Source organism: Balaenoptera musculus, chromosome 6 (genome assembly GCF_009873245.2).
Source record: "Balaenoptera musculus isolate JJ_BM4_2016_0621 chromosome 6, mBalMus1.pri.v3, whole genome shotgun sequence".
In the NCBI taxonomy this organism is placed as follows: domain Eukaryota; kingdom Metazoa; phylum Chordata; class Mammalia; order Artiodactyla; family Balaenopteridae; genus Balaenoptera; species Balaenoptera musculus.
The window spans coordinates 103102936-103128701 of NC_045790.1; the positions used below are offsets into that span (position 1 = coordinate 103102936).

The window sequence follows — 25766 nt, forward strand, 5'->3', positions numbered from 1 at the left end:
CATTGCAGTGGCTTCTCTTGTTGTGGAGCACGGGCTCTAGGCGCGTGGGCTTCAGTAGTTGCAGCACGCAGGCTCAGTAGTTGTGGCACGCAGGCCCTAGAGTGCATGGGCTTCAGTAGTTGTGGCACACGGGCTCAGTAGCTGTGGCTTGCGGGCTCTAGAGCTCAGGCTCAGTAGTTGTGGCGCACGGGCTTAGTTGTTCCGTGGCATGTGGGATCTCCCCAGACCCGGGATCAAAGCCAGGTCCCCTGCATTGGCAGGCAGATTCTTAACCACTGTGCCACCAGGGAAGTCCTGCTACTACTTTTAAGTAAGAATGATTGCAGTTTGGGGAGAAATGTTCTAAACAAGGAAATGGAAGCTGAAACAGGAACCTATCCAACCTCTGGAAGAGGAAGTTCTGACCAGCCAAATCTCCTGGGGCCAAAGTCTCCAGGACGAACGGGGCAGGAAGCAGCCCAGGAACCCATGGAGGAGTGGTGAGCCATGCTGATGTGGAAAACCACCGCACTTAGGTCACTTCTCTCCCTGGTCCTTGGTCCGGGGTCTTGGGAGCGTAGGAGAAACAATGACGCCCATTCGGGCTGTCTAACAGCTGGCATTTTTGGAATTTCCAGAGAGAGCTGTGGAGATCAGGGCAGAGGCGGCTGTGGGCGTGCTGTAGACTCCGGGCTCAGTGGGTGCAGCAGACATTCTTACCTGCAACCGAGGCCCTCAATGAGGTGGGAAGTTGTCGACTCCCCGATCACTGTCTTGTTCTCAGCCTTTTGGGGCCTCAGCAGAAATGAACCTGAAATGGTCCTATTACTCCATTCTCCTGTCTAATAATTCAGACACGTCACAAACAGCCTCCGTAAGCCCAGGGGGCCCCTCGCCAACCTTCTGACAGTGGAACAAGAAAAAGTTAAAGTCAGTTTTATTGGCAACACCTACCTTCCGACAGCAAAAACCGTCAAGCCCACGGTAATTTTCTGTTTGGCATAATAATTTTCTAGGATAGCTCTGTTGTAGGTGCCTTCCCACACCACCGGCGCCTTCCATCCTGTCATGGTCACAACCTCTGGGCGTTTACTGGTGACAAAACAGAGTGCATGAATCAGTATGGCTTTTAAGGTTGGGCAGAGACAGTCTGAGGGAAAACGGGTCAGCCATGGCTTATGGTGACTGTCCTTGAATCCCGACTGTAGTTTAACCTCAAACAGTCGGCTTGGTGGCATGACATTTGCATCATCTTCTGGGTGAGGGACAGGAGACCCTGGCCCAGGTGTCTCTGAGGGCTGCGTTGGGGGACCCTGTGGGGACCTTACCTGTACAACTCAAACCCTCTGTCCCCCCCCACCCTTCCTGCTTTCCTTGTCCTCATCTTCCTTCTAAATCTCTCCTGCTGTCTCCCCAGCCCCTTCCTAAGCTGCCAGTGGCATCTCTGGGTGTTCTTCATCCCTGTGGGTGCCATCTGACCCTGAGAAAGCCCTAGTGCTTGATGCAGGGGGACCAGAGAGTGCCATGAGAGCTGAAAGAGGAAGAAGCCGCTGTTTCAATTTGCCTTTTGCTAGAAGGGGATCTCTGGGTTGGAACCTGGTTATAGGGCAAAAAGGGCCCCAGACTAAGGGGGTTCTGGTGTTTATCATTCATTTGACAAACAAGGAGACGGTCACCCAGGAAAGAAGGAACCCTGCAGGCTGGGGCTCTTGCTCCGACCTCTCTCAGACCACGTGGCCTCTTGACTAAAGGCACAAAGCAGGGGGAGGTGGGAGGGGAGGATGTCCTCTGCACTCAGAACACTTGAAAGGGACTTGGCAAAGCCGACACAAACACCGGAAACAACGTAAGAGCAACGACGAAACACCAAACTGGGAAGAGTAAATGCAGAAAGGCTGAGTAGCAGCTGGGGCCCAGCCCGAGGCGGGGTGGGGGATGGGAGGGGATGGCGGAGACTCAGCTCCGACCCCCATTTGCTCTGGAAGTGACTGCACTTGCCTGTTGGGAAGTAGCAACTGAAACACAGTCATTTAGACTCAACCCCCAGGGGCGAAGCTGAGTTTTTCCAGTGAGGCTGGGCAAGGCTGGGTCACCCCCTGCTCGCCCCAACCCCCAGTAGAGTCTCACTCATGCCTCCTGTCCCTCTGTCCCCAAGTTCTGCACTCCTTTTCTGGAGCTGACTCAGCGCTCCCACCCCTGCCCTGTGCCCTGCTTCAGGGCTGCTTCCTTCCTCCCCACACAGTGAATCTCCTGCAGAGATGGCGAGGGACACTGCCAGGCTGCCCTCGCGGCCCTCCCCACCTTGTCTGGAGTCTCAAAGCCCACCCAGCTCTGCCCTCCCACCCGGGTCAGACCGCTGCACGGCTGCACAGGGCGAGCTGCTCTTGGTTTCCTTCCATCATGAAAGAAGCTATTTTGGACTCTGCACCAACCTGCGTGAGACACTTTCACATACACGTTCTCATGTAGTCCTTGCAAAAGCCCTGCCATGTATTATGTTCATGGTACAGATAAGAAAACCAAGGCTCAGAAAGGCTTGTTATCATGTCCGAGGCCAAACAGCTAATGATGTAACGAACACACACTGGACACTTCCTATGGGACCAGGCACAGTACCAAGGGCTTCACCCTTCAGAGGTAGGTGCTATTTTGAGTCCCATTTTATCAATGAGGAAACTGCAGCACGGAGCAGTTAAATAACTTGTCTGAGGTCACACAGCTAGTAAGGAGCCAAGCTGGGATTTGAGCCCAGATAACCTGACTCTGTAGTCTGTGCTCTGAACCACTATATCTATTGCTTCTTATACTGCATATTTATTTGCTAGGCTGATGAACTGGGGTTAAAACACAGGTTTGTCAGTCATTTCCACTCAACTTACTACTTCAGCATTTTTTATCAGTGCAGAATGAGGTTTTTTTGTTTTGTTTTTAGAAGCTTATGTGATGCTTTTAGTCACATAAAACTCCCAGCTTTGTTGAATGACTGGATTTCAAACCAACATACACACACACACACACACGGCTTATTATTCTATAACCAATGTTTCTGAACACAAACCCTCTCATGCATTGTCACCTCATCCATTGTCTATCAAGGATCTCTTAGCAGTTCTGTCCCAGCCCATCAGCTAAGCCATGCAGCCATGCGTGAGCTGAACATTTGGCAAGCTGGTAATATTATTTTTAAGAAAAGGAAGAGAAAGAGGAAGAGAAAAAGGAGGAAAGGACGGTATTCTTATTTAATACTTCGGGGTACAGGGGCTGCCCTTGACTTTCATTCTCTCATTGAATCCTCACAACTACCTTCTAGAGCGGGTGCTGTCCTCACCCGTTTCACAAATAAAGAAAGCAGGGGTAGGCGAGAAGGAGAAGGGAACTACACCTTTAGCCATTTAATCAACAGGAGGGGCCAGACAAGGGCCCTCAGCCCCACCATGCACATCTGCTAAGTCTCTGCTCTGTGCCAGGCCCAGGGCTGAGCACAGAGATCAGAGGAATGAGACCCGTCCTACCCCTTGAGAGTCTCACAGTCCTGACAGGTGGTCAGCCTACCACATGCTCCTCCACTGCACGACCACTCAGTCTACACCTTCTAGAAAGACAGAGTCAAGACACCAGTGTCCAGTTTGTTTACTTGGCTGGGAAGAGTCCTTTGAGCAGGAAAAAAAAAAAGCAGTAATATTAAAAATTAACGTTTCATTAAAAATTAAAATGTTCTTTTTCCCAGCTGTTAATTATTAAATTCCACTGGCAATTCCAACATGTCAGCGACCCTGACTAGGAAGCCAGATGACAGGCTGAAAACGCAGGCCGCGGGGAGGAAGATGGGGTGGCAAGATGATCGAGATCAGCTTCCTGGATGAACCTCTGCTCAGACCCCACCCCACCCAACCCTGAAAAAAAAAAGACAAGTGACAGCAGGCAAACCACACATGTGTAAGAGCAAAAGATGTCCAAGGTTACGAAGATGGGGCTCTAAAAGGAGGAAAAAGTACCAGGAAAGATGGGAAACTGCTCAAATGCCTTCTTTCCAAGCAGGGCACCCACTGTGTTACTTCAGCTTGTGGGGTTCCACCAGTACAGACTAAAGGTTTCCCACAAAATAAAAGGGCCTCCATAACCCAAACACACACCTAGCTAGGTAATTGGTAGCTTTTACATTTTATGTACTTATTTATGGGTACACTGTGGTCCCCAAGGGTGGGGAAGAGGAAGTGTTAAAGTTCTATGAATCATGCAGCAGTTCAAAACAGGTGTGGAATGCATACAATGTGTTATTTACTGTACTCCTTCCAGGCAGCAGCACGTAGACAAGAGCTGATGGTGACATGAACAAAGGTGGTGGCTGTGGGATGGCGAGAAGGAGATGATGTGGGAAGAATTTGGGGGGAAGAATTAACAGAACATGTAAATGAATTAGACTGTGGGATGGATGAAGGAAAGGATGAAGGAGGAATCAGAGAGGTCTCCTGGACTCTGGCTTGAGATGGGGAATGAGAAGAATGAGGGTGGGGTAGAATCAAGAACTCCATCTGGGTCACGTGAGACACACAGAGATGTCAGGCAGGCAGTCAGACACAAGCAGGGGATCAGGGAAAACCTTTGGACTAAAGATATAAATGTGGGTGTCATTCACCCATGGATGGTATCTAATGCCATGGAAATGGGTGAGAGCACATTGGAAGATGGTATAAAGAAATGAGATGAGGATACTGGACTCAGCCTCCAGAACTCATATTGATGGCTGGGAAGAGGGAGAGGCCCAGTTAAGGAGACTGAGAAGGGAGATGGGAGAAGCAGGAGGAAAATTAAGAGGATGTGATGATACAGAGAGTAAGTGATACTGATGTAAAAATGTATACACAATATACTTAAGATGTTTCAGACAGTTTACAGAAAAGGATACATTTCTATAAATATATTTGTTTATTAATTCAATTGTTCATCTTTCATTCAGTTATACAAGAAATATACTTTAGTTCCTGAGAAGGCTTAGATTTGGTGTCACTACAAATCAATATTCTTTAACTATCTGCTCGCCAGTTGTTTGGAGGAGAAACTGAGCTGTGCGTGGGGGAGAGTGGAGAGAGTGACAGCTGGTGGCTGTGAGCTGTTCCTCTTCTCTGACCCCAGTAATTCAGCCCCGGCTCCGCCTCCCAAGTCCCACTCCGCAAAGCACAAGTACCACAGTAAAAGCGTGCCGCCCTCCTTTGAAGGGAGCTTGGCGACCATCTCTAGCTCATCTAGCTGGCCCTTGGTGTGGGGCACGGGGACAGGGGTGTCTCACCACCCCCCCACACACACATCTAAGGAGCTTGTCAAAGCTACAGTGCCTCCATAATCTTACATTTCCAGGAATGGTTTAGCATCTCATAGGTGGCTACCCCATGTCATTGTCCAGCTCTTCAAATGACACGTGGGAGGCCAAAATTCCCCATCCTTTCACACTGACATGGATCCTTTATCCCAAAACAATAAGAGAACTTGCCAGAACATGTTCAGTCTTTCCAGAGCCCAAGACCCCTCATGCTGGAATAGATACTACTCTCCCCTGGTCCTCCTCCTACCTCTACAGCCACTCCTGCTCCTTTTCAGAGTTCTCTTCCTCCACTGGCCCTTTAAATGCTGATGTCAGACATCCACCTGGTGGCCTCATCCAGGCCTGCAGATCCCATCGCCACCTGCACTCTGATGGCTCCTCTTCCTACATCTCTACTGCATATCTTCTGCCACACTTATGGGCACTGCTATAGACTGACTATTGTGTCCCCCCAAAATTCATGTGTTGAAACCTAATCCCATACATGATGGTATTAGTGGGTGGGGCTTTAGGGAGGTGATTAGGTCATGAGGGTGGAACCCTCATGAATGGAATTAGTGCCCTTAGAAAAGAGACCTCAGAGAGTTCCCTCTTCCCTTCTACCACGTGAGAAAACAGTGAGAAGATGACCGTGTATACATTAGGAAGTGGGTCCTCATCAGACACCACATCTTCTGGGGACTTGATCTTGGACTTCCCAGCCTCCAGAACTGTACAAAATATATTTTTGTTGTTTATAAGCCATCCAGTCTATGGTATTTTGTTATAGCAGCCTGAATGACCAAGACAGGCACCCTGTGAATCTCTGTCCAGATGCCCCACAAGTACCTGAATCCACATACATCCCCAGTTGAGCTCATCGCCCCTCATGCCCCCACCACCACTCCTAGACCCTTTCCTGGTCAATGGCACCACCACCCACCAGTCTCTCAGGCCTCATGGTCATCCCGGACAGCTCCTACCTCCTTACCCACAAACCGCATCCTTCTAAGTCAGGTTGATCACACCTCCTTACCAATCATGGCAAATACTAGTTGCATACCTAGTGACCCTACAGGACTGTGAACTTCTTGAATATAACCATACTGATTGATTTCTACTGTCTCCTGTGCCTAACACAATGTCTAGTACAGAATTTTTGACCATGACTCATAGTGAGAAATACATCTTCTGTCACAAACACATATGCACATACACATATATATGGAAGCAAAAATTCCACTAAACAATACCTATCCTTACTTCATGTGATACCTTCTGATTTTCCATTTGATTTCGATTTTTTAAAAAGCTGTTATTAACCCATTCAGCTAATTTCTGAACACATTAATGGGTAGTGACCAGTGGTTTGAAAAACACCAGCTGGCATATCACAGGTGTCTGATAAACATTTGTTGTACGCTACAGAATGTGTGCATGGCCCTGTGAGGTTCTGGATCATCACTGCCATGTTACAGATGAGTTAACCGAATCACAGAATTTTCTTGCTCTGACTCTAGATTCTGCGGCTTTCCACAACACCCCGTGGCCTGTAAGAACACTTCCAGCCCCAGTATTTTGTGATTCATTTGCTGCCACTGCTGTCAGAATCACTGTCGTTGTTGCTCAAGCATTTAAGTCAAAATATCCAGCCTCTCAGTTTCTCATCTAATCTGTTTTCAAGGTCTAATAGATGCTAAGACTCTGTCTCCTCAGTCAGGAACGTTCTCCACGGCACTGTTGCCTATGCAGCCCCCCACCACTGCTGAGCTATGGATTTACTGGACTTGGGGCGATGCTTCTTTTCTTACTGTGGATTAAACCAGTCCGATAGCTGAAGCTCTTCTTCGTCCTCCTTTCTTTGCTCCTTTGCTTTGTCTATGTCTTCTTCTTCTTCGTGGTAACTGTGGGTCCTACGTACAAAGGGAAAACAAGCTGAGGAAGGCAGGGAGGGTGATCTAAGGCAGGGAGGGAAAACAAGCTGAGGAAGGCAGGAAGGTGAATGAGGATCCTGCAAAAACGGGTGCCAAGGCAGAGAACATGTGCACCAAGTGAATGTCTGGAGAAAGGTTCATGATACTAAACGTTTATTCATAAAGACGTACTTTTGATGCAAAGGTGCAGTACCCACCTTTCTTATTATCCTCCCAGGTCAGCACAGTGAGCAATTTAATGACCCAACAACCATCAGGCTATTTCAGGGGGAGGGAAACTTCATAAAACCGTCCTCATGAAAACATTTTAGCGTATGACAGTCTTTCCTGCAATCCCAACTTTAGCCTGAATTTCACTCATCCTCAAGTTAAATGGGAAAAACCAAAAACATGAAAACCAAACTTAACGTCCCAGTCCCAACCATGAAATAGAGTCCTTGTGTGCTTCCAATAGGCCAGAAAGACAAGTGACTGAGTTTATGGCTGTGAAACCACTTTTTTTTTTTAGTTTATAAAGTTTTTTTTTTAACATCTTTACTGGAGTGTAATTGCTTTACAATGGTGTGTTAGTTTCTGCTTTATAACAAAGTGAATCAGCTCTACATATACAAATATCCCCATATGAAACCATTTTATTTGGACTCTATAGCGTCGGGTGGATAAACAGATCATCGTCTGACCGCCTTACCCATTGTTAAACCAGCTCGGAAACCACCAGCCCTTCTGAATGCTGCTGTCACCAACTTCTGGGTTTCTAAGAAATGAAAAAGATGACAAACGCTTTTAGAAAATGAGGCAGTCCCAAACTGGGGGGTTTCCAAACACTTTTTATGGCAGGTCACTTAAAAAAAATTTTTTTAAATCACTAATTCATAAAATGAACCGAAGCGACGCCACTCTAGCTGAATGAGAGAGGATGGACCTGACACTCCCTGGATCTCCCCTCCCTTGGGCGTCCCCTGGCACTCAGCTCGTCCAGGGAGCCCTAGCAGGGAGAGAAGGAGAGAAGAAGAATGACAAGATGTGGAGGTAACTAATACATAACTCTGGGTCCTGGATCTGCCACTTACTAGTTGTGTGACTGTGATCGGACATTTTCCCTCTCTGAAGCTTGATTTTCTCCTCTGAAAAGTTAGATGCTAATAATAACAACAACAATAATAAATCTACCATGAAGATGGCTTTGAAGACTAAACAAAATAGCATATGTAAAAGAGCTTTCTAAGTTGAAAATTACTGTAGCAAGTCGGTGTCTTTCAAGAAAACAGTGCACGTTTCCAAGAATGATGTCTTTTGCTAAACGAGGAGAATTTGAGTTGCTACAAAGGTCAGCAGTGACAGACTCAGGAAATCTGAGGGTCTCTAAACCAGAAAGAAGCTCAGCAATCTGTAATCAGAACCACTTTCACCACGCACATGCTGAAGTGTCCACATTCACTGTGAGAGTCTCTCCAAGGTGGGCACCTTCCGGAGGAGGGAAAAGAGGGGGAAGCCAGGGGATACAATGCCCTTCGGTTGGACAAATAAGGTGGTGAGGCATGAATGGGTATAAATAATAAGAAACCTATTTTAAAGCCCATCTACTTTCAAGAAGTGCTTGAGATGGTTTATGATTAAGAAGGTATGGTTACTTTTCTTTTCCCCACTTGCATGAAATTAATAAATTTTCCAAAATTAAAAAAAAAAGGTATGGTTTCAATAAATAGGGAAACAATACAAGAATAAAGACAAAACTAAACAAACCAAACAAAAACAAAAGGAAACAGAGGAACATTTTAGTCACTCAGGTAGGTGTTTTCACATGATTTGGGTCATCTCAGCCACTCTGTGAGAATAAAAGTTTTACCTTTATTTTTATTTTATGGCTGAGATAGTGGTTGAGTGGGTTTGAGCAAATTGCTAAGATCCCATGGCATGTAAGCACAAAAGCCGGGATTTAACACCAGGGGAGAAATTATATCAGAAATGAAGGCCGAGGAAAGTACAAGTTAAGTTAAGCACAACACTTTGCTCTGAGCTTCTTGGCAACCAAGACAAAGACAGAAAAATGAAGGCTTACAGAGTCCTAACTGCCAATCTTCATCATCATCCTCCTCCTCCTCCTCCTCCTCCTCCTCCTACACACACTAGTTCATTGGGAAACCCAAACTTTTTTCCTGATCCTTTGTCTCAACAAAATTTCTTGCAGGGGTCTTTATACAACATGTAGTGGGTTGCATAATGGAAACACCTACCCTGATTATTTTTATGAGCAAGGCAGGAATGTCCTCCAGACAACACTACTTAAAGAGATAGACAGTTGATGAGAAGCAAGGACAAAACAAGAGTCATGGCTCTGTAAAGGCAAGACTAGGGGGCTGGAGGAGTACAGGCCAGACCCCTGGGACCCCTCCCCTCCACCTGTGACCAGAGCTGCATCACCACCTGCCATGTTAAGAATGGACTGTAGGGGTGCCAGAGTGGACATGGGAGGCATCCCATAGATATCTAGAATTCAAAGCACTTACTTTGACTGGTTTATCCAGAACAAAGAGGCTTCTGGGCTAAAAGCAAATGAGAAATAAAAACATATCACGTTACTTTTAATTTGGAGAAAACCATTATCATTGAAGCCCTGGGCTGAGTTGAGAGCTTGGGTTTTGTCTACTCCCAGGTTTCCACCTTCCTTTGAGATAGAACCAATGATATCAAGGGACTTCAGTCACTTCTAGATTACTCAGAACAAGGGGCGGGAAGAAGGTCTCTGGAGAATCTCAAATCTCAGTTAAAAAAAAAAAAGATGGCAGCTCTCCATTGTCCAGGGTGGCTTTGCTGAGGGAGAGGCTCCACAGACAGGTCCCCTCCTGCCACCTGCTCAGGAATCACCCAGGATTATCTTAAAACCAACGACTGCACAGCCAGCACACCACCAGCTCAGAGCCTTCTACAGAGCAGCCTCAAAGGGCATTTCTTTAGCTAACGAAGGCAGTGAGACCATCTGAAGGCACCTACAAGACTGGACCAGTGACTATATGACTCCTCTAGGGGCCCACCTCCCTTCATTCAACAAATACTTGCTGACAGTGTGTTACATGCCAAGTGCTGGGGATATGGTATTGGCTGAGACAGACACAGTCCCTATGCGTCCTTGTGATGCAGACAAGCTAGTGGGGAGAGCAGAAAAAAAAAAGCATAAGTAACCAGGAGCACTTAACAGGAAGACCTGGAAGGCTTCCCAGAGGAGGGGATAATGTTTTAGCTGAGTTCTGAAGGATAAATAGGAGTCCAGGGGAAGAGGAACTGGGAAGAGTGTCCCTAACAGAGACAAAAATATGCAAAGGCCCTGAGAAAGGAAGGAGGCATTTAACTGTGCAAGGAAATAAACAGAGAAGTAGCCAGAGGTCCCCTCGCTGAGGCCTGCTGGGGATTTTGCCCTTGAAGAGTTTTAGGCAGGAGACGAATAGGGTCCTATCTGTAGGCCTTGTGAGAGTAGATATGGGTGACTAGTCATGAGGTGCTGGCAGTGGTCCAGGCCCAGGTCAAGGCAGCCAAGGAGATGGAGGGAGAGGAGTGCACTGACTTGAGAGACATCTGGGGGGTAAAGGGACAGGACTTGTAGTACTAGATTCCTCCATTGTTTTGTGCACGGAAGCTGTGCCCAATGGCTAAACCTTACTTGCTCACTTCTCCTCCCTGTGAACAAAAGGGAGAGAGCCTGGTAGAAAGAGTTCTGGACCTGGGCTCAGGCACATGCCCTGGCTCAGCGCCTTTCTGGCCCCAGCTGCCCTCATCTCTGAAAAAAATAAATGATTAATATTTGTTTCAGACTCTGCCTTCTGCCCCTGCTGGAAGTCCACATCTCCTGGTAGGAGTAAAATGCACGCCCTCTTTCCACCTACGGTTTCCCCTCTGAGCTCAGTACTTGTGGACCAAGCTCTAACATCCCTTGTTTCTAAATCTGTTTATTGATCTGACAATATTCATAATAGCTAATACTTGGCCAGGGACTGTTCTAAGCAATTGACATGCATTAGCTCATTAAATCCTCACAACAATCAGTGAAGGAGGTTCTATTCTTCCTCAGAGGCACCGACACATTAAGTGGTTTTGTTCAAGGTCGTACTGCTAGGAGAAGAAACAGTATTTGAACCTGGGGAATCTGACTCCTCGCCCTACAAGAGGAGGAAGGGAGAGGGGACAGGAGGGGGCGGGCCCACTGCCACTCAGCACTCAGACCCCCACCTGGCACTCAGGGCGTCGATTTGTAGATTCAGATTCGCCACCTTGTCCCAACTTTTTAATTTGCCATCTTGCCCTTTGCACTCTCCTCTCCCAGAAGCCTTCGACATCTCAGGTCACAGCAACACCCACGCCGCAGTGTATGGTGTTGGACACATATTCATCCTTCAAGGCACAGCTCAAATGCTACCTCTTCTGTGCCTTCCTTGGTACAATCCTAGCACAGTGCCTGGCACATAGTAGGTGCTCAATAAATATTTGTAAATGAAGGCAAAAAAAAATAGATCCCTCTCTAAGCCAAACATAATCTTTGTCTTCTTGAACTCTCATGGTCCCTTTTCTCTCCCTCTGATGTCCTTCCTCCACTTCACATTGTTGGTTATTTTTATTTAAATTTAACTTTATCTAGGCTTTTGGTTTGATTTTCTAAATTTAACTTTAAAAAAATTATTTAGTTATTTATCGCTGCGTTGGGTCTTTGTTGCTGCGCACGGGCTTTCTCTAGTTGTGTCGAGCAGGGGCTACTCTTCGTCGCATTGCATGGGCTTCTCATTGCAGTGGCTTCTCTTGCTGTGGAGCACAGGCTCTAGGTGCGCGGGCTTCAGTAGTTGTTGCACGCGGGCTCAGCAGTTGTGGTTCACGGGCTCTGGAGCACAGGCTCAGTAGTTGTGGTGCACAGGCTTAGTTGCTCCACGGCATGTGGGATCTTCCCGGACCAGGGCTCAATCCCGTGTCCCCTGCATTTGCATGCGGATTCTTAACCACTGTACCACCAGGGAAGTCCCACATTTTTGGTTTATTGGTGTGTACGTCTGCTTGCTCCATCCAAAGCATAACCCCTTGAGGGTAGGAATTCTCCTTGGCTCACACTGTATCCCTCACAGCACTCGGCATGAACAACCAGCTCAAGAAGGAGCCCCAGACGATGAAATCAGATCTGAGTTCCAGTTAGAACTTGGACATAAATTCACTGTTAAGTCATTTCACCTATTTGGTCTCCGTTTTGTCACTTGAAAAATGGGAACTCTCAACTAAAGGAAGGGTTGTATCGTGGGTCGAGAATGGGCTGCAATCAGACAGCTCCGGACCTAAATCTTCCTGAAAATGTGATCTGGAACATTCACATTTAACATTGTGGAGACTCAGTGTTCCTCATCTGGAAATGCTGACTAATACTTACTTGCAGGCCTATTTTAAGAACTGGAGGGAATGCACAGTGCAGTTCCTGGCACCTGCAAATGCTCAATAACTAGTAGCTGCTATCGTCAAAATCACCCTCACTATCATTACTTTATTATAACTTTTAAAGTTTCTTCCATCTCTAAAATTCTAAGAATTTTTTTTTATCCAGCCTCAAATCAAACTTTCTTTCAGGATGCTCTACTGACAACAGTTCTCTTTCCTCATCAGTTGATGTGTTCGTTCGATTGAGTTATTTTACAACCCTTTTTAGCTACAGTGCTGCCCACCTGTCTAAGGTTGGTGCCCTCAGCTCACCTCAGATCATCACATGGCCAATTCACAGGGTGGCAAAGAATCTGCTGCCTTTTAAACCTCTTGCAGACGTTCAAATAGATTCCTCACATTGAAGAATTATGTGGCCGCAGTCTGGGTGCCAGACTATGGCCCTGAAGAGCAGCCAGAACCTGCTCCCGTTACTGTGCAGAGAAGTGTGTGCCCAGCACTGCAAAACAACCCTCTTTATGGGAGGCCAGTGCCAACATGCACATTTGGGCCTTTGGCTCCCATAATTTAATTTTGTGAAGTACCCAAAATATGGAAGTATGACTCTGGCTGCAATTCAAAACACCAAGGTTATCCAACCAAGCGTTCAGAGCTTGAAGGTTACCTACACAAGCATCTCAATTCAGGGGAGGAACCCAAAGGGTGCTTGCTCTTCTGTTGGATTCTTCCAACTGCTAGAGCTCTTCCTTCTATTATTTGTCAAAATCCCCTGTCCTATTCTGCCCTCTGAGCAGATGATGAGGATGGCGGTAATGATGATGATGATAATGGTGATAGCAGCTAGCATTTACTGAGTGTGTTGCCCTAAGTGCTTTATACACGATAACTTATTTAATCCAACAACCCTATGAAGCAGGTACTACTGTCAAGCCCATTTAAAAAAGAAAAAAATACAGGTTTACTAAAGCTTTTACAGGTATACAAACTGGTCTGCTCCACAAATACACTCACCAAGACAGGGAGAACAGCCCCCTATTCATCAGTCATTTCTTTTTTTTTTTTAACTTATTATTTTATATTGGAGTATAGTTGATTAACAATGTTGTGATAGTTTCAGGTGTACAGCACAGTGATTCAGTTATACATATACGTGTATCTATTGTTTTACAAATTCTTTTTCCATTTAGGTTGTTACATAATATTGAGCAGAGTTCCCTGTGCTATACAGTAGGTCCTTGTTGGTTATCCATTTTAAATACAGCAGTGTGTACATGTCAATCCCAAACTCCCTAACTATCCCTCCCCCCACCCTTCTCCCTGGTAACCATAAGTTTGTTCTCCCATTTTTAAAGATAGGGAAACTGAGGAACAGAGTGGCTGAGTAACTTGCCCAAAGTCACAGAGGAGGTAAGTGGTGGCACAGGACCAGCCCCAGGCAGCCTAGCTCCAGACTCCAGAGAGGATATTTCCTCAGCTCTCAAGTATCTAAGGAAGCCCCAGGGTCCCTGCATCCAACACTGAGTCATCTTTTCTTTGGACTAAGTACCCACAGTTTCAATTCGAAAGACCTGGTTTATAGACCCCTTCAACAGGGTCACTCTCTAGCTTGTCTTGTTTTTCTTAAAATGAGTTGTTCAGAATGAAACAGGATAACACTCCAGAAGCGGTTAGATCTATGCAGCACCCCGGGGAATAACAGCTCTGGAGTCTAGAGAATCCTCCTTCTACTGATGTACCTGAAGGTGCAGTTCCTTTATAAGTGGCCAAGACTGTCCTGCTGGCTCATCAAATCTTAGAATTTAAGAATTGAAAGAGACATTCTAATGTTCATCCAGGCCATCATCTTGAACTTGGGAGGCTTCTAAGACACTTCACCATGAAAATATCAATGGTGACGAGACAGCTCTCCTGGCCCAGAATTGTAAGGTGGCCTTTTTGAAAGAAAGGCTGAGCTGCACCAATGCCTCTTAAGTCAAAACCATCGTGCATTTTTGTAGCCACTTGTGGAGACTCCTTTCTGTCAGAGGCCTCTGCAGCTGGAATCTCCGAGGCACTGGTAGTTTCCAAAAACACAGAAGCAGCTCAAATATTTGGGGTGAATCCACTGATGAACTTGAAAACTCAGAAATATTTAATTCATTTTGCTTTCCAGGGTTAAAAGAAAGACAAAATACCCAAAAGTTTTAGCCAGGCACAAATGAATCACCAGCAATTCAGAGTGTATTTTACACCAAAGTCAACAACCTTGAGTTGTTCCTTTAAACTCTGCAAATATTTTAGGACTGCAAAAATCAGGGTGGATTTCTCATGGAATTCCTGTCTGAAATTTCTTAAGATAATTTCCATATCTGGTCATATAAATAATTTAATATGATATTTTGCTCTTAATATGACCTTACTGTTTCTGGCTCTAGCCTACCCAGAACCGCAAAGGTATAAAAATCAAGACATTAGGAACATGGCAGGAAGGAAGATAATTAATTACTTAGAAGGTGCATGAAGATCTAATGATTTTAAAGACAGTCTAGGGCTCAGGGATACAGGAAGGATGGAATCCCTTCTTTATGGTGTCAGTTAATCCTAATTTTAATTCAACCTGCTGACTTGGCTGATACCTGGAGATTAGAGGAGACTTTCATTAACATCGCTTTATCATGTTTCATAATTACCTGTTGATATATTCCCAAAACACAACAATTACAGTTGAGACAACCAGCATTGACAGAATCACTTTTCCTTTGACATTCATTATTTTCTCCTGGGAAAAGAAAAGAAGAGGGGGAAAAATAGATTAAATATTGAGAATGGGATATGGTTTTTAAGAAATGCTTCTACCCATATCCTTTCTAAAAGGAAAAGTTGATGAATATTTAACGAGAGCTAAGGAGCATGTTCTACCCTAAACTGCATAGGCCTGTGATGGCAAATTAGCCAGTTCAATGAATTGACGGGGCTGCTTGGGTTGGGAAGGACGCTAAGGTCACTTTGAGGCTCAGAGGGAAAGTATCCTTATTGATCACAAGGTTCACCATGGACGTGGGAGAGTGGGGGGTTGTTTGTTTATTTATTTACTTATTTTTATTGTAGTATAGTTGCTTTACAATGATGTGTTAGTTTCTGCTGTACAGCAAAGTGAATCAGTTATATGTATACATATATCCCCTATTTTTTGGATTTCCTTCCCATTTAGGTCACCACAGAGCATTGAGTAGAGTTCCCTGTGCTATACAGTAGGTTCTCATTAGTTATACATAGTAGTGTATATATGTCAATCCCAATCTCCCACTTCATCCCATCCCCCCTTCCCCCCTTGGTAACCATAAGTTTTTTCCCTACATCTGTGACTCTATTTCTGCTTTGCAAATAAGTTCATCTGTACCATTTTTCTAGAGTGAGGGTCTAGCTAATGTTTCCCATGGACGCCAGCTGCCTCTGACTCAGATCGCCCCACCTCTTGGCATGTGATTTCGGGGAACCATCCATTCCTGAGCTCTGCTGCCCTTGATATACTGCCTATATGCCCATCCTTAGAGGGCAAAACACCCTGGTCCTTTACAATCTAGACTCAACCACTTCCCAGCCAGCTTTTCTCCACCACACCCACACAGTCGACACACAGTAGGTATATAAATATTTCTTGAGTGCTGCATGAAATTGTGATTGAAGGGGGAAGGGGTGATGGGTGGGGAATAACGGTTTGGGAAGTACCTTAATTTGGGTAGTCCAGGAAGGCCTCACTGGGGAGGTGATTTTAAAGCTTCCCACGGGATGAAGATAGGATGGAAAAGGATGAAAAGTGCCATGAGAAAGGGTGAGAATATTTCGGAAACAGCATCTATACCAGGCTGACCGAGAAAAAGCTTCTTGTGTTTGGAATAAAACAAAAACAAAAAACCTGGACAAGAAAAAAGTAGTGAAGTTGTCCCACCTGAGCGGCTGGAACGAGGGCGGGGTGGTGGTAGGAGGCAGTCAGAGGGTGGGCAGGGGCAGTCGGAGCCTGGAAAGGCATGGAAAGTGGGTGGGGACCCACCAAAGCATCTGAAGCTGAAGAATCACTTCATCCAACTTCATTCAGAGAGATCCATCTGGGCGCTGGGTATGCAGAATGGATAAAAGGACAAGGGCAGACTATTTTAATGGCCACAAAGAGGAGGTGGCCTGCCTCAAAGGGTGGCTTCATTCAAAATATACTTTGGAGACAGAATTGATAGGATTTGGCTGGTAATTTAGTCATCAGGGATGAGGGAAGAAACAAGGTTTCTGCTTAAGCAGGTGGGTTGTAGCATTTCCTCAAATGGGTTGGAGGAGGAACGGGCTTGCAGGATAAGGATCATGAATTGCCTTTTGGATGTGTGTATTTCGAGGCGTGTGTGAACACCTGAATGGAGACGAGTAGGCAAGTGGACTTCCGAGTCTGAAGTTCATGGGAGAGATGTGGGCGGGCCGTGGCGTTGGAGGAGCTGTCCACGGACCCAGGACAGTATTTAACGTGAAGGGAATGAATTCGATTACCAAGGAGAGAATGTAGAGGGAAAAGAAGGAAGGAGGGCCCTGGGCTGAAGCTTGAAGATGCCGACACTTAGAGGTAGGATAGAGGAGGGGGCGAGAAGGAGAGGACCAGGAGGTGGAGAAAACACAGGAGTGGACATGTGGGAGCCAATGTCATCGCCTTTGTGAAGCCACTTCCCATCTCCACCCTGACCACCGGCGAAGCCCCCTTTCTCTCCTCCAGCTCCCCCATCACTTTATTTACGTTGCTGTACACATCACCTTGGGAGGCGGCTCATGTGGTAACGTCCACATTTGGCTCTGTCTCCCCTAATCATTCGTTTGAGCTTCCTGAGGGCCGAAAGGATGTTTCTTCTTTTTTTTTTTTTGGCCGCACTACGTGGCACGTGGGGTCTTAGTTCCCTGACCAGGGATGGAACCCATGTCCCCTGCATTGGAAGCATGGAATCTTAAACACTGGACGGGCAGGCAAGTCCCAGGAAGGATGTCTTCTTATTCAACCCTGAATCCCCAGTGCCCCACAGACAGCAGAGGGGGCTGTCAATAAATGTCTGGTGAGCGCACGAAATAAAATGAGAATGGCACTGAGATGTGTCCTTTCAGGGGACAGGTTATTCTCCAATTCTTTTCAAAGAGCGTTCTGAGATGATTCCCGGCTTGGATCTCACATGCTCCATCACCTTTATTATTAAATCCAGTTAAAGAAGAAAAAGTATGGGATCAGCCATGACACTCTATTCCTTCTTGCTTAGAAGGTGCCTTGTTTGGAAACGGAAAAGCCAGGGCTGAACTCAAAGTCATAACTCAACCTCCAGCATTCAGATACAACTGTGATCGGTGGTGTTCCAGAGACTGTGAGAAGATGAGTCTGCTGGGTCACAGGGAAACCTCGGTCTCAAGCTTCTTCCCTGTGAATACGTCGTGAGCTGGCACAGACAGCCCGGGCCCACAGCAAAGTTACGAAATGCCGAGGGCTGCATGCAACTCGGCCCCGCTGCTGGAAAAAGCCACGTGATTTCTATGTCAACAGCGTTAGCGTTGAGTGCAAGGAAAGGCCTGGGTGTGGAAGCAAACAGATCTGGATCGAGACTGTGGCCATCTCTCTCTGCCACTGTCTTCACTCGCAGAGAAGTGTGGATGGTGATAGAACACAGGAGCTTGGGAATGAGGCGGGGATTTGGGACACATGAAAATGGGTGACTCCGAACATGTAAGCATCTTTTCAGACCCTCACCCAACTCCAAGTTCTGAAAACCAAAACCTGTTTATAATTCAATTGGCATCCAGGCCCTAACTGACATGAGGCTATTTATAATCTTTATCCCACTTAGTGAGACTGTTTAAATGTTTCTTTGCATAAATATTGATGTATTTTTTTATGTGCTTGCTGCTGCTGCACTGGGAGCATTACATAATAGGATAAATACTCTGCATCTAAAAAATGCTGAGTTCCAACATATCTGGCCCTAGGGATTCAGAAAAGGGATGGTGGACCTGTAATGGGTCACGTTAGATGGGTTTCCTCGTCTTTAAAATGGGGTTAAAAATGATGACTGTAAGAGTTGGCATCCATAAAATATTTAGCATTGTGCCTGGCACCATGTAAATGCTCAAAAAATGCTAGTTCTTATTACTGGTATCCATAAAACAGGCTGTTGGGAGGATCCAATGAAGATAGCACAGTGCCTGGTAGTTAGCAAGAGCTCAAAACATATTCGAGAGAAAAGAATAGGGTTTTGGAATAAGAACATGTTAAACAATAAAGTGCAAACTGATGCAAATTAGGGACTCTATAAAGATTTATCCATCTGTTCTGTGCTGCAGCCTGATTAAGAGCTCCTTGGCAATGCCAGGCGACTTTGATTTTCTTTGATCAAGCCCAGGCCATCCGAAGCTTTATCAACCCCACCTGCTGAGGATCAAATGCAAATTTTCTCCTGGTGTAAGAAACATTAAATGGAGAAACGCACAGGCTCTCATGGTAGAGAACATTGAGAGCCTGATATAAAATCAGACACACCCCCTAATCCCCTCTCCAAATGCAGCTGTTTGATTTTTTAATTTCAGAAATTAGCCTCAGAGGCAACTCTTGAAGCCCATTTCCTTCTGGACTCTATAAATGACTTGAATCTGCTTACTTTTTGCCGTGGCCAAGCATCACTCTTGTTGGAAACTTACAGTTGGAAGCTGTGCAAATGAGCCAATCTCACATCCTTTAGCAAAGCACTGGAAATGGGTGTATACACGCTTCCTGGAATCTGGAACCCAAGTCTCTGGGGACAGAAGGGTTGGCAGGGTGGCCAGCGGGTCTTTTAAAACATTTTTATTTTTCTCTCTGGATAAAATGAGGCATTTGGCAGCCAATGCGACCTAAAAGCCCTTCGCTGATGTGTTTGTCTCTCAGAATTTTCAAAACTGTGTCATTCTGAAGATTCGTGGTTGACTATCTTACCCACCAAGTAGGAAAGTTGGGGTTGCTTCCAAATATCCCATTCAAGGGGTTGAGCACAGAATTAGGACCTACGGAGTACTAACACTCTGCCTTATATGGGCGAGTGTAACTAGCTGAGTCACCTGGACCCCACCCCTCAGAGGATCATGTGACCCCAGCCAGGCCCAGTCCCACCTGAGCCCTCCCAGCATCTCCCAGGCCCTCTTGTCATGGTGTTTGCGATTTCCCTCTGAATCCATACCACCACCGACACGGGCTGCTCCTGGGCCACTCCCAGAACTCGGCCCCTGCAACGGTTTCCACAGGAAACCGTCCCCACTCCTGGAACAGGTGCAGACTGTGCTAAAAACCTGGGTGCATTTCGCAAGGCAGAGTCACGCTGTAAGCCTGTCGTTCCTCCGCCGTCCTCGCCCCCTCCCCCTGCCTCCTTTTCCGCTTCTGTTTGCCTGGAGTGTCAGACGTTTCCATGTGGCCCATAAATTAATTCTTCCACACAGAATGATACACACGCCCACGACTTCAGAGAATCTCATAGCTTCACCCCAACTGATCTAAGTCAAGGTATTCCTTTCAAACAGAATTCCTCTCTGAAAGGAATTCTAGTGGCCCTTGTTTTCTCCATCCCATGTCAGGGGAAAAGGTGAGCATCTCAGCTGAATCACAGAGCACTCAGAAGCCCTGGAAAAGCCATTATCTTGGGAGAGAATGGGAACACCAGCGGCAGAGGAAACCAAACCTTCCTGCAGGCTGAAGAATCTTCCTCTCTGCCTGTGATTCTTCCCCCTGCCCCTGGAACCCACAAGTGTTGCAAACAAAACAAAGCAGCTAAGGGGGTGGGGAGAGGGCTCAGGAGCTGACTGGGTATTAGTCACTCTGCACAAAACTCCTATCTTTAATCTTCCACATCCTCCATTGTAACATTTAGATCCAGCATTCCAGGCAGAAATTAGGCCGGCACTAAGAATGTGCAGCCCTATATGCACAACCCCGGGCAAGTTCTCTGGCTCTGAGCCTCTATTTACACAGACAAAATGGAGCTTCAAACACCCTCTAGGGTTCTTGAAAGCACAAAAGGAGACATGTTTCCAGAGCACATTGTGCCTGGTGGTCAGTAAATGCTCCACAAATGGCAGCGGTAACAAGGATGATGCTTTTTTAGGGGAGAGATTCAGAAATGCGTGGCTCTGAGGGCAGAGCTGTGGTTCCCTCTGAGAGGAGTCTTAGCCCTCCAGGGCAGCACCACACAGAAGAGTCAAGCGAGAGCCCTCCACGCCACGCTGTGACTGCTGTGACAGTAGCTCGGCTCCCCACCGCCCCCCAGCTCAGGGTCCCACTGCGCATCGCCTTTGCCCCCATGGCTCGCCATGGGCAGGGAAGAAAGGGGAGGCTCAAACGTCACCCCAGCTCCCACACAGAGCGGCTTTGTGAACCAGGGTCACGGGTTCCTCTGGCCTCAGTCTCCCCATCCTTGAAACAAGTCCTGTGGACTTAACTTTCCATGACAGGCTTTCCTGATTGACCTAGGACCTGGATGAGAAATCAGCCACAGGGCTAAGTCCCATTTTATGAGGACAAGTTCACTCAGCCACATGGAGCTCGTCTTGCTGCAATGGCCCGTGGATTCCTGGAAGTAACGATCAAGAGAGAGGATGGCCAACCAACTCATGTTGAGCCCACAGGCCAACTGATCCAGAAGCTTATGAAACCTCTGAGTCAGGACCCCCGGCAAGACTGGGCCTGCTCTCCCACTGGGGTGGAGAGTGGGGAAGGCCCAAATGCTGCCCCGAGGCGAGGCGCTGCTCCTGCCTGGGGGAATCGCTCCAGCCTGGGTGCCTGTCCCAGAGCTGCAGGTGGGGCCTGAATACTGACCCCACCCCCTGCAGACCTACCTGGGTCCCAGTAACAACCTGCCCCAGGTAGGCCTTGCTGAGCTCCCAGGAGCCTCCCACTTTGATCCACAAGAGAAGAAGGTGAACTCGCTGCTGCTCTGCTCCCTGCTCAGGGGTCCCAGTGATCCAGACCTCACAGCCACCTGGTACCCACAACCCCGTCCCGCCATCCAGGATCGAAGAGCTGACTTCTTCAGAGATCTGGCTGGAGCCGCCTGAGCAGGAAACTGCCAAAAGATTCACAGCCGTGGCATCACCGATAACAAGTTGTAAAGCTGAAAGAAACTTCTAAACTCGCAGTTATAAAAAGCAACCATTGACTAACCATGCTAGAGGCAAAACTGATTTGTCTTCCTTTTGTCTCTATTAAAAATGATACTACAAAATCAGCAGACAAAGAGGCGATCCAGGAGTATGCAGCCAAAATATGACAGGTGCATCAGACAGCTGAGTAATACTAATCATTTTTATATTACTTTCACATTTTATTAGGATGTTTTCTGGATTTTGTCCTATGTAGAGTATTTGTCAGTTTTTGTTATTTGTTGGGATGTCTCCTCACATACTAAATAGTTTTCCATAACCATGGGTTTCACATCCACGGATTCAACTAACCACGGATCGAAAATGTTAAAAAACAAAAAATTCCAGAAAGTTCCAAAAAGCAAAACTTGAATTTGCTGCGTACATGCAACTATTTACATAGCATTTACATCATACTCAGTATTGTAAGTGATCTCCAGGTGATTTAAAGTAAACAGGAGGATGTGTGTAGGTTATATGCAAATACTATGCCGTTTTATGTAAGGGACTTGAGCATCTTCAGATTTTGGTATCTGTGAGGTCCTGGAACCAATCCCCTGTGGATACCGAGGGACGACTGCATTCACTTCCACCCTAATATTATATTTGCAACTTTGCATTCTTTTTCTTAAACTGGACCCTGAAAATTGAATAAGCTTCTGGCCCTGCAACACTTGGATGCCCCCCAACTGAACCAGGCCAGGCCCCGGGCTAAATGCTTTACCAGCAATCTCTCAGGTAAGCCTCACAACAACGCTGTGAAGTCACTCTAGTATTATCCTCATTTTACGGTTATGAAAATGGAGGCTCGGAAAGGTTAAGTGACTTGCCCAGTGCCACACAGCATAAAGTGGTGGAGCCAGGATTCAGGTCCAGAGAGTTGGCCTCCAGTGCCCACCCTTTTAACTCTTTTGTTCTCAGTAAACATGCAGGCTTACCCATGGACTAACCACCCATGTCTCTTTGCGACATCCTCTCATTTTGCCTTTCATGATTACCACTTAGCAATTGACCCAAAGCCAGCTAATCACAGGCTAGACTCACTGAGGGGCTAGCTTCTCCTTGGACCAGCTGGTGAGCATTGGCTCAACTCCTCTGCCATTTCCAGGTGCCTCCTGTGTGCCTGGTGTGGGAGCCTTCCACACTCACCCCATCCTGTTCATCCCTCATCCTGGTCAGCGCAGCGGCTTTTAGCTGAGGAAACTGAGCTTCAGCAAAGGCTGAGATCACTGGGCTCACCCACAAGGTGGGTGGTGTGTTTGAAAAGCAGACCCTCTGCCTCCCAAGCCCAGCTCTTGGCAGGGGGCTGGTGCTGGGGTTGAGGAGGGAGAATGCTGCTTTATCCTAAAACCTCTCTAAATTGGTGGGCATTACGGGGAAATGCTCCCTGTTGGAAGAAACATGTTATAATTCGTGGGGGGAAAAAAGTGCATGGAGGGCTGTTTCCAGTTATGTTTTTCATTATAAGGGTCAAAGTAAACACAGACGGAGGAAAATAAGAGACAAGCTTCAGACTAAATATACAACTAGCTGTCGCTCCAGCCATCACAGATGGAATAACCTGTTCTCTGAGGGACGTCTTGTAGTGCCCTTTCTTGAATCCCCTTCAGGAAATCTGAAGCCTGGATCCAGCCAGCTTTTCCTTGCTGCCTGGCCCCGAAATCAGTGTGCAAGAGTTTTTCCAAGAGAAATAAGGGGAGGTAAATGAAGGGTCGGCGCTGCCCAGCATCCACCCGCAACGCAGGTCCTGGGCCCCGAGACTCGCCCTCCTGCCCCCGCCATGGCACTTTGAGTCCTGCACAGAAAACCCCAGGCTGCAGCCACGCCCTGTGAGGTCCTGCCAGGGGCAGCAAACTAACAGGGACTGGACCAGCATCCCGCCAGCACCCACTTCTTGATCCGACGCCGGGGAGAGGAGGACGCTATCTTCTTCTAGAACTACCGAGGGGACCAGCGAGCAGTTAGGGGGAGAGCGGGGTTCCTCCCCCAGAGGCATCCACGCCGCAGCCGGCTCACAAAACCCCCAGTGACCCCGACAAGGCAGAGGTAAATCATTTCAACATGTCACGTACCTCATCATCTGCTTCTCTCCCCCCAGAGTAAAAGGCAAAACAACGAAGTTCTATTGAGCTCCGTTCTGCAGAAGGAGGCCGGGCTGGGAGGAAGGGAAGGTGCTCCGTTCCAACTCCTGTCAAAAGAATAAACAGCTGTTTCAGGAAGAGGGGGGCAGACGGATCCCGCAGCAGCAGTCAGGGCTTTGTTCCTTGCTGGCCCTGGGAAGTGGGCCGTTTATCAGGCCTGTTGACTCAGAGCTGCATGCCAAGGCAGAGACGTTCCTCTCTGGGCCCGGGAACGGCCCGGCCTCCCTCACCAAGCGAAACTACAGGTCCAAACTAGGGCTGGTGTTGCAGGAGGGAAGGCCACCACCCTTGGGAGAGACGTACAGGCCACCTGCGTCACCCGCTCCTGGGCGAAAATGAGAACTGTTCCGAACCCAAACAACCCCAAGTGACAGCTACCAGGAACAGCCGATGGAGGATTAAAAAGGAAGGAAAAAAAATGGAGAGGGGTGCCTGAAGGAGAGAGTCCTCAAGACTCCTGTTGAAATGCTACCTAAACATTCCTCCACATCGAGCCTCTCATCCACATCCTTTAGGCTTCGGAAGTTGTTTTGTTTGAGCGCTATTTTTATAGAATGTTCTGAGATCGCCCGCATTGCAAGCCGAGCTATAAGAACTTTAAAAGGTCACTGAGGCCCAACCCTGCTCTTTGGCTGAATAATGCTTAACCCTTCCCACACCCACCTCCTGCTCCCAAAATAGAACTTCCCAGCTGGAAGGGACCTCACAGCGGTGGATTTTCAAATGTTGAAACAGCAAAAGCTTTAAAAAAGAAAGCACATGAAGTCATTCTCAGAACCCCTATGTGAAACAGAGGACACAGGGAGCTGTGGCTGATGCAGGGAAATGAAGCTTAAAGCCCCCCTACCCATCCCTCCCAGGTGGCCCTGGACACCTCCTTGGGAGTACAGACTGGAAACTCCAGACAGACCAAGGAGATGGGACCAAAACCAGACAGAAAGGGGCCAAGGACTGCCCCGAGCCTCCAAGGGGTGCCTAATCCAGCCTCTTCCTCTTGTTCTCCAGAGGAGATTTCACGGGCCCCTCCTCTGGGGGCATGAGCTAGTCGACCACAATCTTCAGGGTCTGGAAGTCCTGCTTAACTACTTACTTAAATCCTTCCTGCCGGCATCTACTACAGCTAAACCAGCCACATCTTACAACCCAGTTATTCCACCCAGGTCTATACCCCAAAGAAAGTACACATAAGCTCACACAGAGACACGGACTGGGACATTCACAGTGCACCAAAAACTGGCAACGACCCCAAGGCCCACCATCAGACAGATCGGGTGTGATCGAGCGTGGGAGCCCACGTACATCAGCGAGAAGTAACCAGCTACAGCCCCTGACATCAGCAGGATGAATCTCACACACACTTCTTTCTCACTGAGCGAAAGAAGGCCTGGATGATTCCATTCATTGAGCGTTCAAAAATAGGCAAAACCAACCTGTGGTGCTAGAAGTCAGAGAGGGGGGTGGTAGAGACTGGGAAGGGGCCCCGGGGGAGTTCCATGTTGTTTCCTGAGCCAGGTAGTGGTTACACAGGTGTGTCCACTTTGTGAAAATTCATCACAAATGTGCCTTCTCTGTGTGTATGTTAAGAGCAAAAGTGAACAGAAAGTAAAAAAAAAAAAAAAAAAAAAAAAAAGTGAACAGAAACCCTCCTGCTGGAAACTGCATTCTCTGGGGCATTCTGTCTTTCCCTGACTCTGGCTCTCAGGACACAGGGTCACAGATAGACCCTGCTTTTTTCCTTCTCTTGGGATGGACACTCCAATACCGAGCACCACAGAGCACCTCACTATGGGCTCAGGGAAGATCTGTTGCATTAAATGATCCAGGCATCTGTACTGTGGTCAACAGGGAAGGGAAAGA

The 25766-nt window shown here is 47.2% G+C and overlaps 1 protein-coding gene across 6 annotated transcripts in view; it reads right to left on the bottom strand.

The window, feature by feature from the left end:
- Positions 1 to 25766, bottom strand: part of GGTA1 (glycoprotein alpha-galactosyltransferase 1 (inactive)) — a 64490-nt gene that overhangs the window by 6369 nt on the left and 32355 nt on the right. The window contains exons 1-8 of one of the 6 annotated variants that reach the window (XM_036855433.1): positions 24213 to 24233; positions 23841 to 23956; positions 16646 to 16707; positions 15285 to 15373; positions 9720 to 9755; positions 7901 to 7966; positions 7090 to 7191; positions 934 to 1071 (exon numbers count right to left, since the gene is read on the bottom strand). In XM_036855433.1, the coding sequence (XP_036711328.1) occupies positions 934 to 1071; positions 7090 to 7191; positions 7901 to 7966; positions 9720 to 9755; positions 15285 to 15364 (422 nt within the window). In that variant the 5' untranslated portion in view covers positions 15365 to 15373; positions 16646 to 16707; positions 23841 to 23956; positions 24213 to 24233. Of the gene's footprint in view, positions 1 to 933; positions 1072 to 7089; positions 7192 to 7900; positions 7967 to 9719; positions 9756 to 15284; positions 15374 to 16543; positions 16708 to 23840; positions 23957 to 24212; positions 24234 to 25766 lie in introns of those variants that run through there. The other 5 variants (XM_036855430.1, XM_036855428.1, XM_036855434.1 and 2 more) reach the window with 5 other exon arrangements.